The sequence below is a fragment of the Cololabis saira genome, chromosome 21 (assembly GCF_033807715.1).
Source record: "Cololabis saira isolate AMF1-May2022 chromosome 21, fColSai1.1, whole genome shotgun sequence".
NCBI lineage: Eukaryota > Metazoa > Chordata > Actinopteri > Beloniformes > Belonidae > Cololabis > Cololabis saira.
In genome coordinates, this window is record NC_084607.1 from 29,061,099 (window position 1) to 29,075,858 (window position 14,760).

At 42.7% G+C, this 14,760-nt stretch overlaps 1 protein-coding gene across 8 annotated transcripts in view; it reads left to right on the forward strand.

Moving 5' to 3' along the window:
• The window catches only part of LOC133422459 (RNA binding protein fox-1 homolog 2-like), a 55,440-nt gene that overhangs the window by 13,777 nt on the left and 26,903 nt on the right, over window positions 1-14,760 (forward strand). For 7 of the 8 annotated variants that reach the window (XR_009770743.1, XM_061712459.1, XM_061712460.1 and 4 more), the window contains exon 2: window positions 176-226. Coding sequence is in view for 7 of the 8 variants with exons in the window: in XM_061712459.1 (XP_061568443.1) it covers window positions 176-226 (51 nt within the window). In the remaining variant the exon portion in view is untranslated. Of the gene's footprint in view, window positions 1-175; window positions 227-3,086; window positions 3,691-14,760 lie in introns of those variants that run through there. The other variant, XM_061712464.1, reaches the window with a different exon arrangement.

Consider the following 14,760-nt stretch of genomic DNA (forward strand, 5'->3'; position numbering starts at 1 on the left):
CTTTGTAATATCAGAAAAAAACATGTGTACAGTCCATTTTCTTCAAGTATTTTTATTTTTTTGAAAATGCATTTCTTCTGAAATGTTCAAGTTTTGCACCATCATGTTGCATCCACTCATTTTCAAAAGCCCGGCCATTTGCACAGGTCTCATCCTTCTCTGTTGTCTCTTGCAGAACAATGAGCCTTTAAACCCGGGTTTCCATGGATACGCACCTCACAGTCAGGTAAGACATGAGTTTTCACTTGCAATTCTCTGTAACAATGAAGTAAAAAAAAAAAAAAGTGAGCCAGAATTCTTGACTTGCATGACGGATGTTGGTTTTCAGTCATCTGGCTGCTCTGAACACCTGCGAGAGCTGAAGCAGCGTCTGTGAAGTCCAGCTAACGAAATGCTTTCTGTTCTTACGATGTAACAGATGTTTGAAAACTTCAGTGAACCACAAGAGAATGGCACTACATAAAGCATAGTTTTGCTTTTGATAGTGTGGCTTTTGCAGAGTACAAATTACATACATGTTTTTAGAAACTAACTCTGCATCAGTCTTGGCTGAGTTTACTCCAGATACACAATACAGCACATCTAGACATTTATGATGCTATACTCCTGCAGTCTTTGGTAGCTCTTAAATGATGTCCCAGAGAAGTGCTGAATGGAGCTGGTAGCGAATAAGCTTCTCTTTAAAAGACTGTCTTTGAAAAATGGAGAGAAATTATCCCATTGCTTGCTCCGAGTTAAGCTCTGCACGCTCCGCATGCAAAGCCTTTTCACAAGGTTGTTCCTATCCTATCCTATTCACATTTTCTTCCTTTTCATCCCTCTGTATTTTCCTCTGTTCTCTCCATGCATATTGCTCTCAGTAATGAGTTCGTTATGTGTTCGGTGCAGTGGCGGGGTAGCTGACTATTTTGTTATCTATCTCCGAGCAGCAGAGCTCACTGAGCGGCTCAAACCAGCTCAGGACCAGCAGATGTATTTGAGCAATCAGACCTCATCCTAATGGGGTTTTTGGAAAAGTGTGTGTATGTGTGTGTGTGTGTGTGGATCTTTTGTGTCTCTGATTTTTTGGATTTTATTTTTTCGGGGATGTGTAGCTCTCTGGCAGTGCCACAGGAGGGGAGTGTTGGGCTGTGAGCTTGTGAGCCCCCAGCCTTCTTCCCTTCATCACAAGATGGGAGATTCTTCTAGACCTCATCTTTCTCATGTATTCAGTTTTTTCCCTCTAGTATGCAGCTCTCATGTCTGCAACCCTTCTTCAATAGTGAGTGAAAGTAATACACTGAAGGAATGCAGCTGTAGGGTCCAAATGTGTCTTAATTAGATTTCAATTTCCCATGATTTGCGACCGGCGTTGAGTTATTTTTGGTTGGATGCTCACTTGACAAGAGAAAATGAAGCTCGCTGGAGATTAAAGGCAGGCGAGTAAGAAGAAGAAGTTAAGGCAGAGATTCACAGCTGAGGTGAAGCAGAAACAAGTTACTTAGATGGCTTGCCTACTGGGCGCAAAATCCTCGACTTGTATTTCAGCCTTGGCTCTCATCATCCCGGTTTCATCTGCTTGCAAGGCAAACACCTGGCCAGAGAACATGACTGATCCTCCGTACGCTTGGGCTCCTCTAATCATCTCCAAAATACAGAGCTAGCGCAGACTCCTGCATTTTTTTTAGGATTGATTTAAGCCATTCCCACTAACGCATCCTGCCCTTGAGCTCTCATTTTAGACCCCTCTTGCTCACCGGCTGCTGGTTCTCATGCAAATGGAGTTAGCCAAGCCTAGCTTAGCAAGATTGGCTTTTCCTGCTGCTGCAGTGCATTTGTCTTGGTAATGTTCCTGTCCTGTATTATTTATGCATGTTTGCACTGCCTGCGGTCCGCCTGTGTCAATGAGGGCGTTAAATGGAGACATGGTCCTGCGGGCCCGTGCTGCCGCACCGTGTGTGGGGGCGAAGCGTGCACGCTTGAGCGGGTGGGGCCGTATATGGCAGGCTTCAACTGTTTTGGTCACAGAAATGATCCGGGTTGAGGACACATGTAAACACACACCGAGGTGTAATAGCTGGTCATAACATCACAAGGGAAATTACAAGTCCTCTGAACGCAGTCCTGATTACTGCTACAGAACAGTCCACCTGAAATTATTGATTATTTGAAGGCGCTTAATTGAAGAATGAGGCCTTTGCTTGGGTGACAGTTGATTCGGTTTGTTTGCCGTCCAGTGGGCACAAACAATCAGAGCGCATCTGCTGGCGCATTATATGCATGTGTTTGTGTGTGATGGCGTGTTTATCGCTGTGTTCAGTTTGTGTGCTTAATCCAGAGATCATCCCCTATTCATCCTCTCATCCTTCTCACTTACAGCCCTAATCCCGTCATCCCCCGCTCCTCTTTTTTTTAACCCAGTCCTTTATCCATTTATCTCCCTATCCTGTTATCTCTCGCTTGCATCCACTGCCCCTCTGCGCTTGCTCCCCCCCCATTCCAGTCCGGCTCCTCTTGTTTGCCCCCCCCCCCCCAAGCACCACTTATCTTTTCCTCCCTCCATCCCTTCATCCCTCTGGACCCAGTTCTAGCCAGACTCAGCAGATGTCTGAAAGCTTGGCATCAGGGCTTTTTTTCCGCAGAGTTCAGTCCCTCCCATATGAAAATGCAGTGCAAGGAACTGCACTCTCATCTGTGCAAATTAAGCGCCTCCTAACAATGCAGCGTTGGAAAGTGACGGAACTGAGCCAGAGGAAAAAGGCGCAATGCAGCGAAGTAAAGATTCATGTACAGGTTGAGCTTTAGGCGCCGGAATTGGGGCTGGCTCTCCCTCAGTTTTGTGATCTTTCCATCAGTGCTGTGAAGACAGCTGCTGCAGCGAGATGGTGATCTAGGAGCCTACCCACGCAGCTGGCTACCTAGCTTTCTACTGACTGGCCTACCTACCACTGCTTTTTGGAGCTGACAGGCTGCCACGCAATAAATAAATCATCAAAAAAAAGCTGCAATGCAGTGGGGGTCGCATTCTCGTTCTGTAGTCTCAGGCAGCCAGTGCGTGGATACAAGACAGCATCTTCTTCCTCTCCTGTTTCTTGTTTCTCTCCAGAGGCTTGAAGAGGCAGCAGAACCAGCTTTCTGATTCCATCCAGAGACAGGGTTAGATGGCTACAAGGAAGTACGGACGCTTTTCATAGGAGGGATTGACACTGACAAGGAGGGAAAGTTTTTAAAAGAGGGGTGGGAACAAGAGGAAGCAGGAGGAGAAGCAAAACGTGTAACGCGAGTGTTTGAATGACAGACGCTGAGCAAAGAGAAGAGAGAGAGGAGGAGAGAAGAGACTCGGGCTGGCAGGAGGAGTGAGACAGAAAGGCCCAAGGGGGATCAGAGCGGCCGGGCCGCGGAGACGAGGAAAAGAGTGGTCGAGAGTGACAGGCAGACGAGGCTTGCGTGCTGGAGAAGTGGAGGAAGGGACGCCGGCGTAGGGACAGGGGGAGTGAATGAGGGAGAATTTGAACGTGCGAGACAGACGTGGACTGAAGCCATCGTCAGCTCATGGTCCTAGAGCAAAGACACAGGGGAGGAGGAATAGGAGGAGAACAAGAGACACAGAGGGAAGGAGAGGGGAGAAGGAGCGGGATAGTGGAGAGCTGGTCAGCAGTTGTTCCTCTAGATCAGACGATGATGGGGCTGTACTACCCAGCTATGCTCCAGGTAAGTTCACTTCTTGAGCAAACCTTCTTTTATTAAATGAATGTGTGCAGATGTTAAGCAATGCATTGCAGAAGAGAAACAATAATGATTATGTTTCAATATTTTAGTTTAGCATCCTGCAGGAATAATTGCTGTGGTCTTTAAGGTATAGTCTGTTTTTGCATCTCTGTGTCTTGGCCCAGGTGAGGCCTCTGTCAGATAGTTGGCAGCATTTCAGCTCAACAGCAGGGCTTGCCCCTGCAACTCGGCTCCTTTCACTTTTTTTTTTTTCAAGCATAATTCCCAATTACCTCGGGCAGTTTCCAAAGTAATCGTTTCTTTTATGATTCTGAAAAATGTCAGGGTAGTGACAGTGTATGCAAATGCAGTGCATGCTTTTGCAGAGCGAAAACCCCGTTGCATGAAGACGCATGCTTGACACAGTAGATTTGAATACAGTTGATGTTGTGTGTGCTAGGCTGCTCTTAACATATGGTGGGTGTGTCTGTGCTACTTTAGCAGAGAGACAGCCCGAGGAGGATGAGAGCGGCTCTTTGGCTCTGTTCTAGCATGTCCTGCTCCGTGCTCTCGGGTTCCTCTGGGCCTCAGGGCGGGTGTTGGGATTGGGGTAGATGGCAAAGAGGGGACACACACACACATAGACACGAGGTAGCAACTGCTGCATAGACCAACGTGCACGTTTACATTTAGTACTGCAAGCTTTCTCTATGCTGACTGCACAGAGTGTCATGTTGTGTTTTCTACGTATGCGTGTGTCGTGTCATGTGCAATGACGATGACGGCGGAGCTTTGTCAAGCGATTCAACGTTGTCATCCAAGCTGTCCATTCAGTTTAGACTTCATCTGTCCCCTGGATGGAGGGAGACAGGTGCCAAGGCACAGTTGTTTCTGTACACACATGCACACACCACAGTTCAGGACCCCCCCCCCCCCCAATACTCTTACTGCACAAAAACCTCAAACATACTTCACGAGACAGTCTGTTTTGTCTATTTCTTAAAAAATGTGAGCTCTTAAAAATATTTATGAATTTGTAGAATGTTTTTTGTTCTTTTTTCATATTTAATTGAATTCTCTCCATTTTGAAATCATATTAATATGAAATGATTTCATAATAACCATGTTCTTGTTTTAAAATGCCGCCTGGTCCTAAACACCAGCAATAGTTTTGTGCATTTACGGGGTTTTCAGACTGGCCTCTACTGTGTTTCAGGGCACGTATGATGATGCAGTGAAGCATATGATATTCTGGTCATGGTTCTCTTCCCTCCAGACCTCTTAACCCATACAGCCTTCTACAATTTGAGGATATTTTTTCTTCTCAGCCTTCGTTGGGAAACAAAAATTGTGGTTAAACTTGTGCCTTTTGTTGTAATTAACGGTATTTGTCCTCAGGTGTATCAGTGTAGTTTATACTCGTCTTGCTTCTCAAAGATCTCGTCCCCCTCATGTTGCATTTAACCAGAAAAATGTCTAAATGGGTTAAATATCATAATTAGATGTCCATTTCCTTAGTGAGCTTTGTTTTTCTCCGTTTTCCCCATCTTCGGTTTATCTTCTCTGTTTTTTCATTGGTTGCTGGCCTTTTATTTTATTCCGCCTGCAAGCGTGAACAGATGTTACCTAAACACATCATTTGTCTTCAAAGAGAATGATGACGAATGGAGGATAGCGGTAGTAACAAGGAGAGTGCGAGGGCAAGGGGGAGAGGGGATGTTCCATGAGGGAATTCGCCGTGAAGGTGACACTCCACCAGCCGCGCCATCCCATTGTGAAATTTATGTCAATGCTTTCTATTTTTGATGACGTATCTCTATGGAATATTTAGTGTATAGAAGCAACAGCAAGCCCATCCGCAGGGCATTAAATTTCCAACAAAAGCCATTTTACAGCCTGCTGTACTCATACTGTACTGTGACTAAGTATTTCTTTTGCCAAAGCCAAGGTCATGCTAGAAGAGTTTGGTGTCAGACTCTGGTAAGGAGGGATGAATCCATGGCACTTAACCCGTCATGCGTGGATGCAACTTTATGCAGCCTTTTCCTGCTGGATGGCAAAAGCTAGAACCAGTTGTCCGCTGATATCAGGCTGATGTCGGCCAACTCCAATGGTAAACAGTTGTGCACGACCGCTCTGAGATAAACCTGATTGTTGAACTATGTTTGGTTCTGGCTGCCTAAAAGTGGGAGATATGCCTCATGGTGGCAGCTCATGTAGACTTAAACAAGGTAAAAACTATTTTTCCCCCTCTATTTCTGACCATAGCTGCAGTCTATATTTGGGTGACACAATAAGTCTACTCTTACTTTTAATTAGCACAACTTAATATGTATATAAGTTACAGTAGGTTCCCTACGAGACAGTCATTGAATAATGCAGAAACTGCTGAATTTTACCAATCGCGGTGTTTGTTTGTAGGAGTCTTTCTGCAACTCAACTTCACTGGTACCCCTGTATCCTTTGCCAAGGGTACAATCAAGCTTTAATTTAGCTTTAATCATTATACTTATCCTTTTGGTATTCATTGTTTTGGGGATGTCGTATTAGAGACTTATAGATGGTCATCTTCTGTTAAATGGAAACACAAACATGATGCATGTATCGTCGGGCTGATGCTCCGTGTGAAACCTCTCCACCTCAGGGTTAACTGCTTTCACACTGCCCATTAAGCAAAAATGATATTGTCCGACAGTAATGTTGCAGTGTCTGCACTGCCCGGGGCTCTGAGACTTTATTCAGTGGGAAAAGGTGCGAAAACAGTCCGCATGTCACTTCATAGGGAATATACGTAAACCTGGGCCTTTTCAGATTTGATGCCAACATCGGTGACCCGATTGCGAGTGGTCGGTGCTAAATCCAGGTGTGAATACACTCGAGACATATTTAAGGCCCATTCAGATTGAAGCGCTCTGGCTATATTCAGAGCTGACCCGGGTTCACATTTATATAACACAATGACATGTCCCAAAACGGACAATTTTGAAATCGCAACTCTCTTAAAAATGTGAAATAATAAGCAAATCAATCTTGGTACATCGAGGGAACATTGCAGGGTTAAAACAACTCCAGGTCTATAATTAGATTGCAATGAGCGTTAAACGTCATTCGGGATCAAGGAGAAGGGGAGCTCATGGCCGCTGCTTATATTTATGACAAATTAGAAGCTGCAGAGGACATGAACTCCTCTTCTCATGTCTTTTAACGGTGGTTTGCGCAATATTTGACAGTCGACTTGCACTGACTTGCACTAACTGACAGAAAATCAATAATTCAGTTGTGATCTTTAAGTTTGGAGTACTGGATTTAAACGTTAGTCAAATGTTGACAAGTTAATTTAATCATGATTATAGTGGTACTTCAAGAACATTTCTGCATCTGATCTGTTAAAAGGAGAATCCAGCATGCATCTTAACTTGAACAGAAATAAAACCTGATATAGGTTATAGGTTGTTGAACACTGGTCCATCTCTTGACGTGCTCGTGGGCTCGTGTAGACTTGGTGAAGGCTCACGGTCGTGCCCCTCGTAGTATCCCCTTGGAGGATTATAGAACCTTTGTGCCATTCGGTACCTGTACAACCTAGGGCTGCAGCTATTGAGTATTTTGGTAATCAATTATTCTATCGGATATTCCATCAAATAATGGGATAAAACATACTTTTGCTTCATTAAAGCCTGATTATAAATATACAATAAAAAACAAGACAGATCCCTTTAATAAAAACAACCAATTGTTTTCCTTAATGAAAAAAAAGAAATTTCCTGAGACATGAAATTGTTTCCCACTTATTTTTTCATCGCAACAAAAATAAAATAAAAATATTCTTAAACCAGTGTTTAAGAATATTTATTATTTTATTTTTAATGGTGAAACTTCACATTTCAGATGTGACCAATACGTCTAAACAGAAACGCTGTGGGCCGGAACTTGGAGCAAGAGTCTTACACAATGTGGCCCGGGACTTTCATTTTTAATTTAAAATGATCCCACACCGTGGACATCGTCTGTCTCTTCCTCTTATTACTTTTGCTTTGCTTTCATTTGCTCATCGTCGCTGTCGCTGTTTTCGGTCTCGGGCCAGCGTCTGTACAGCTAAACTGTGAACACACAGCCCGCCACCGTCGTCTTCTGCTTTATAGAGGACGCGTCCGTGTAAGCACGTTGTGTCGCATTAAAAAGAATCCTTGTGAAACGTAAAGCTTCAAATCTATTTTTTAATTAAACAAGGCTTCAAAGTAGAGGAAATCATTTCTTGTAATCCAGTTACTCAATATACTTGATGAATTGTTGCAGCCCTAGTCCAACCACAATGACACTTGGGCGGCATTGTTAATAAGTCAAGATGACGGCTGGTGACACAGTTGGCCTTTGTCACTATGGGGCGGTTTGTAACTAGGAGGAAAATTACCACCACAAAGTTTGAGGCCATTGTCCCCAGTTGAAAAAGGCTACGTTTTCCTCTCTTGGTTGGGTAGTTAGCTGCTGCTTCAACTGCAGGAGTTCAGATAACGTAGGTTCTTCTTTTTCACAAGTGGGGGAGCATTGAGCGAGTACAATCTGGTTGGTCCAGCGTCTGCAGTGATGTGCAATCTTCAGCGGTCAGCATGACGAAGAGGGAGCCCGAGCCAAATGACAAAACTCTCAGGTTGTAAATCAGCGAGTTCCAGTCCTCATCTATGGTAGTGGGTGAAAGAAGGAGGTTGTAAATGTTTGCTACTGAAATCAGTCTCCCCTGAAAGGGGGGCCGGGCTAGCCCTCGGGGTTAGGGTGAGGAGCTCAGTCACATGAAAGAAGCTCAGGGTGGGGTCGCTGCTTCTCCACGTCACGAGGAGCCAGTTGAAGAGGTTTTGGCATCTGACTAGTCTGCCTGGCCAGACACCTTTCAGGGGAGATGATTTTTACATGTCCTGTCGGGACGAGGCCTTGCAGCAGACCCAAGACCTGCTGGAGAGATTATATCTCCCAGCGGGCGTGGAAACGCCTCACTTTCCCCCGTTGGAGCTAATGGACTTGGACGGGGCGTGTGAGGTCGGGGGTTGTCTGCTTAGACTGCTACCCCTGTGACCTAATGGAGAATCAACAAATAAACGCTTAAATCAGTGCTTTGGATCAGAACGTACTGTTGAGCTGGCACTTGGTGTTCAGCTGCAGAAATATATTATATATCCAATACTTTTACATTACTGAGAGATGTTTTCGTATTTTGTCACAAAACAAATCTGCTAATGATGCTGATATTGAAGTTAAACAAAAATTCAAAAATACAGCCTATATACATCAGAAATGGGCTAACCAATAAATATAAATAATACTTTTAGTTAACTGCATGCAGCCGTCACAACATAAATGCCAGGCATATAACTTAATGATTTGCATGCTTTACCCCTCCTGCAGCATTCCTCGGTTGTCTTATTGGCAGCAGTGAAATGTTTTCCCTAATTATTTTTCTATTCTTCATATTTTTCCACTCAAGTCTGCTCTTTTTAAAAATTAACCGTTAAATAATCTGTATGTTTGGTGCAGAAAGTGGCCAGTAAAAGACTTGGTTTCGTGCGAGCCAGCGCTGAGCAGAGAAAATGAAATTGTCTTATGATGAAAATAAAAAAACCCACCAATCATAACCACCGTTGCGCCTGCAGTTTCTGCTTTTGTCAAGTCAGCAAAATGAGAGAGAGCCTCAGTGTGTTGTACCTGGTTTGTTGTTGGCCTGCAGGAGCAGGACTTGAAACGCCGTGGCTGTGGAGCATTACAGGTGCACACAGGCCATATGTTAGTTAGTCAAAGCCAGTAAAGGTTTCTTTTTCTGACCATATGTTTTTCTGTCTTTTTTATTTTCGAATAACTCCTTGAGATGAAAGCTGCAGAGGTTTAAATCTCCAATTATAGTGTCTACAGGACTGACAATGATCCCTGCATTTTCACATATCTGTTATTTTAGGCTTCTCATCACAGCGGCTACTGTAAAAACTCCCCCATTAAACCTAAAAGGGTATTTATGTCTCAGTGATGGTGTGTATTTCAGCACACTGAATGTGTTCATGGTTTTACAGAAACGTACACATGTCCGTTGGAGCTCAGCGGACAATGTCATAAGCTTTGTGTTTATTTGCATGTACAGCCAGCACCTGCAAACACAAGCGCTCCCTCAAAATGCTCTCGCGTATCACGTTTTCAAAGCTGTCCACTTGCTATCGGACCACGATCACGGGGCTTGTGATAAAACCAGGTCTGAACAGCCTCGTCGAGAGGCAGATTGCAAACGCTGCGAAACACAGATGTGGTGCAGTAGAGCCCTAAATGTATGCAGCACTGCATCTCCTAGGTTACCAACTCCTGCATGATAAACAGCAGAGTAGCACTGTACCTCTGCACACACGGTGTCTGAGCTCACACTGACGCAGTAACTCGGTGCAGCTGAATTTTCATCTTCAATATTCTTCTGACAGCCCTGTGCAAATGACCTGACTTGTGGCATCAATTATCATGAATAATGCTGCATTTTACTTGGCAGGAACTGTCGGAATCAGCAGAGCACAATGTGCATCGCAGCGTTTCTTCACCTGCTGGAGCTGAATTACAAAATCTATTTTAGGTTCTTTATTGTAAATGTTAATTAGTGGCTAGGCTCGCGCTTGAGCTGCTCTGAAATCATATAATCAAGTAACATCTGACTATTTGTAAAATAGTCAAAACCCTAAGTTATGACATCATGTCTGAGGAGGAAGTGGAGCTGAAGGCGAGACAGAAGTTGAGTTGGACTGAGTTTGCTGTTTTTCCATCATTGGAGGCAAAGCAGTATTTTATTTAGTGCATTTGTTTGTTCCATTGATTTCAGTCTGATTCATATTTGTGTTTTGATATATGGTATGTTTATAAAATAAAAATCAGTACATAACGATACAATATTGTTCTGCCTATTTACATCTTTGTAACTTAAAACATCCAGGATGGAAACTAAACATTTTCATCATTTAATAACCTCTACAAAAAAGCTTCAAGTAAAAAATCAGAATAAAGACCGATATTGTTTTATTTAATTTAGTCCCAAACCCCTGGATAGTCAGTAACCTGCCATGTGTGATGCGGTAAAGCTCTGAGATGACTAATCAGGTAATTGACTAGTCAATACTGCTTCAGTAACACTGGATGCTTAAAACTGTCCACCCTCGCTTGGAAACTGTCTGGTAAAGCTGAGAAAAACTTTTAATTGGTGCTGCAAACACTTTATTGTGTATGAAGGCTAAAAAGGTGTCAAATGCAGACGCTATTCATTTAATTGAGCTAACAATGTGAATAGCGGATAGGTTTTTATTTTTAAGCCGCGTTGCCCAAGGTAGAAGTGGGTGCTCAAGAAAGAAGCGTCTGTGTGATTATGATAATGTTACTGATGGTGATGATGATCAGAGCTGTCAATAACAGTCAGGCTGCCTGTCACACGTCTCAGCGGGGCCACAAAGCTGCTGACACTGATGGACAGCGTCAAGCCGGTATGGAGTTAAACCACGATCTAACGGGAATAAGGGTTTAGTTGAGCCACAAGGTCTTTCACGGTTTTGTTTGAAGCAAAACTCTCCTCTCTACCAGTAAGGTATGCAGACGTGACGAGGGGACCTTTTCGTTGCGCCTTTAAGCCCTCAGTGGAGGAAGTCGCCGAGCGTAATCGACATGCGGATGATGGAACAGCGTGTGGGAGTCCTGTGGGGCTCGTGTGATGTAATTGCGATCATGTGCGGGTGTGCGAGAGGCTCACCGTGGATGACCATGTCCTGATTTGTTTTGACAGAAGACTTGAGTCGTTATCCACATGAGCTGTAGCCGTCTCCGTCGACGCCGTCTTCTGGTGAATATTTCAGTAAAACGGGCATCCACGTGTGTTCTCCATTAACCAGAGCCGCACTTAAGTGATGGCCCTTTTTGATGGACCAGGGTCAGGGGGGGAGAGGTGGGATCATTTACTCGTGCATCCATACATGGAGATGGGCTGCGGCCTGCGCTCTGATGGACATCACAGTGCAGTGGAAGCTCTGAGTGACTTGAGGGGTGAGCGCTGGTGGTTTTAAAAGGGAAAAAAAGAATCACCCTCTGGCTTTCATCAAGCGTGGCAGGCAAGGATGAAGAGGGAAAAGGAAAAAGGGTAAGGGGGGGGAGATAAGCGTAAGCATACTTACTGGAACCACAGGAAAGGAAAATAGACGGATTGCAGAGGGAGAAGAATCTGTACTGTACAGTAGCATATTTCTGTCTTCGGCCAGACAACTTTTGCAGACGGGAGGTAGTTCCACTCGTCAGATAGTCCTGAATTCGTGTGATTGATGCATTTCAGTAACATCAACATGTGGCTATTCGTTCTGTCTGTGTGACTGGTATGCGCTTCACTTGGGTGGTTGGAGGCAAAAAAAATAAAATAGAAAAATAAATAGATAAATTGAAAAGCCTTCAAGTAAAAAACCAAAAAAAACAAAAGAGCCTGTACTCCTTCATCCTCGCTGCGTTGGAAAAACATATGTTACTGCAGGTAATTCTACTGCTGTGTGAAGGAATCGGTCTACACTTGATGACTCCTTGTACTTTTATCATTACATTAGTAGAAAACCACATTTCAGTTGATGCTCTTTTGTCTGCTTTACTCATATTGATTTAAATGTTTTTATGTGAACGCTAACTAGTTTAAAATGTTGTAGGTTTTCAAAATGGCAGAAGTGATATGTGAAGGCATGATTTTCTGTCATTTGTTATTTTTATAGTCTATTAATCTATTTTTAATTGAAACAATTATTTGACCAGTGAATTTCACAATAACTTTAACCCGACTAACAAGAGGATATTGAAAATGATTTCTTCAGGGAAAAATATTTGATTTATTTAACTTGTGTGATGAACAACCCTTGCTTCTAATAAGACCATACAAAATAAATAAAGTAAATCCTTTTATGACCACCCTGCCCTGGAGTACTTCCCATGACCATAACTAGACTGTTTGAGATATATTTAAAAATTCAAAAACGACCATGAAGCTAGTTGGTGTGAGACAAGAGGATGCAGAGAGGATAGAGTTAGGAGGAGGTGGAAGGTTTGCTGTGGTGACCCCTGAAGAGAACATCCAAAAGGGAAAGACTGGAAAGCATAGTAATAAAGCATTGGGCGCTTGTGCAAGAATTTACAGCGCCCTCAGGACTTCTGAAGTACGGCCACAGACTAAATTCACCAGCGTCTCACACGTATTTAAGGTCTATAGTCACACATTTGTAACGTTAGCTTCTCCTTACCTAAATGGTTGATGCAAATCAGAAATGTTAAACTGATGGTGTACCCGGTACTGTACCCTATGATATACAAGACCTTGCACTGACAGCTTTGAGTAGTGAGAGTTTTGGAGAGCAATTTCTGAGATATTTGGGTCTAAGAAAAACAAACAGTCCAAGCATATCTGTTGTTGTTGCATATTTAAAGTTTAAAGTTTCAATCCACAGCCTGAAACAAGACGTGTGGCGATGTTGGCAACTAATTGTGTCGATGTTTGTCTGTTACATTGATCATTCGTTAGATCGCTACACTGATAGCTCTCATCCTGCTTCAGGTTTATTAGTTAAAGCTGAAGAATTAATCACCAGATAGAAAGCGCCAGCCTCAGTTCACACACAATCTAATTTCTGATTAAAGGTGATTTGCTGGCACGTACATTTCCTTACATTCAGGTCAGGCTGCACTCACGCGCTAATTTATTCCCTTAACAGCCATCACAGTCCCCATCATCGGTCACTCTCACACAGTGTAAGGCATAACACTATTTATTCCAGCGGTGCCGGACAGTTGCCGGTGATTGATCCAACAATCTGATCACTTCCCTCGTCTCTCCTCGTTTATGACACTGCTGTTACTCACATGATGTGTGACATGGAGGCAAATATGAACAGAATAGTTGATTTACTTTGTGAAGAGACATTTTTTCATTTTTTCTTTTTTTGTTGTTGCAAGAATCGTTCAGTCCTTTTAGCTTTGCATTGTTTTATTCAGTTAAAGAAACGCATCTATGCTTTTTGATTTTATTCGTGTGTGGCAGGAGACTTAATATTATAGCACATTTTTTTCCCCCCTGTACTTATCTGATAACATTTTTTTTAATTGCAGATTCACTTTGACATTATTATTATTTATTCAGCTGGATACCCTGCGAGGTATAAGCCTTGTTTAACTTGTTTTTGGTGTCATAAATCACTCTGAAAACATATCAGTGTTATACATTATATTTCAGCTTTCCCAGGGACTACAGGTGGAAAATAGCAATCTGCTGGAACCTTTGAATGAATGAATGAATTAATCTTTTATTTCGGCTTGTACACACTTTTTTACAAAACAAGAAAAAAAGGTAAAATAAACAATTCTTTTGCCGAAAAGGTGTAGGCTGAAGCCGTAGCTTATAGTGCCTACCCTTTTTATCTTATGATCAGCTTAAATATGAGACATTAACATAACTCCGTGGAAACAAACAATACATAAAGAAGACAAAAATAAGTAAGACAAAATATAAAATTTACGTTTCACTTTCTAGAATGTTTTTGATAATATACTTTATAATTATAGTGTTTTATATTTATTTACAGTATTTTCTTTAAACATTTCCTTAAACTTGAAGATAGAACTGCACATTTTTAGGTCATTAACTTTAACTTTAACGTTTCACAATGCATATTCTCTTTTGGTACTAGATTAATATTTTATTGTGCACTGTCCCTGTTTTAAAATAAATAAATAAATGAATTACAAATTAAAAATTAAATTATCCAATTTCTTTAATGTAATTATTTAAGTTCTTTCAGGGCTCCTTCCCTGTTCAGTCTCCTCCTCCTCCTTCAGACGCTATATTTCATTCCCTCTGTGTCCTTCTACCCAACACTTTGAGCCTGTGACATGTTTATAACTCAGCCCTCAGTAGGGATGTGCCTGCAGGACACACCCTTGACTCGCTTAATACAGGCTACTGCATGTTTATGAGCTCACACGCCTTAACAAGTGCTCTTTGCTGTGGGAGCTTTGGTGTGTTTTTTCTGTATTTCTCTCAGAGCAAGTCTC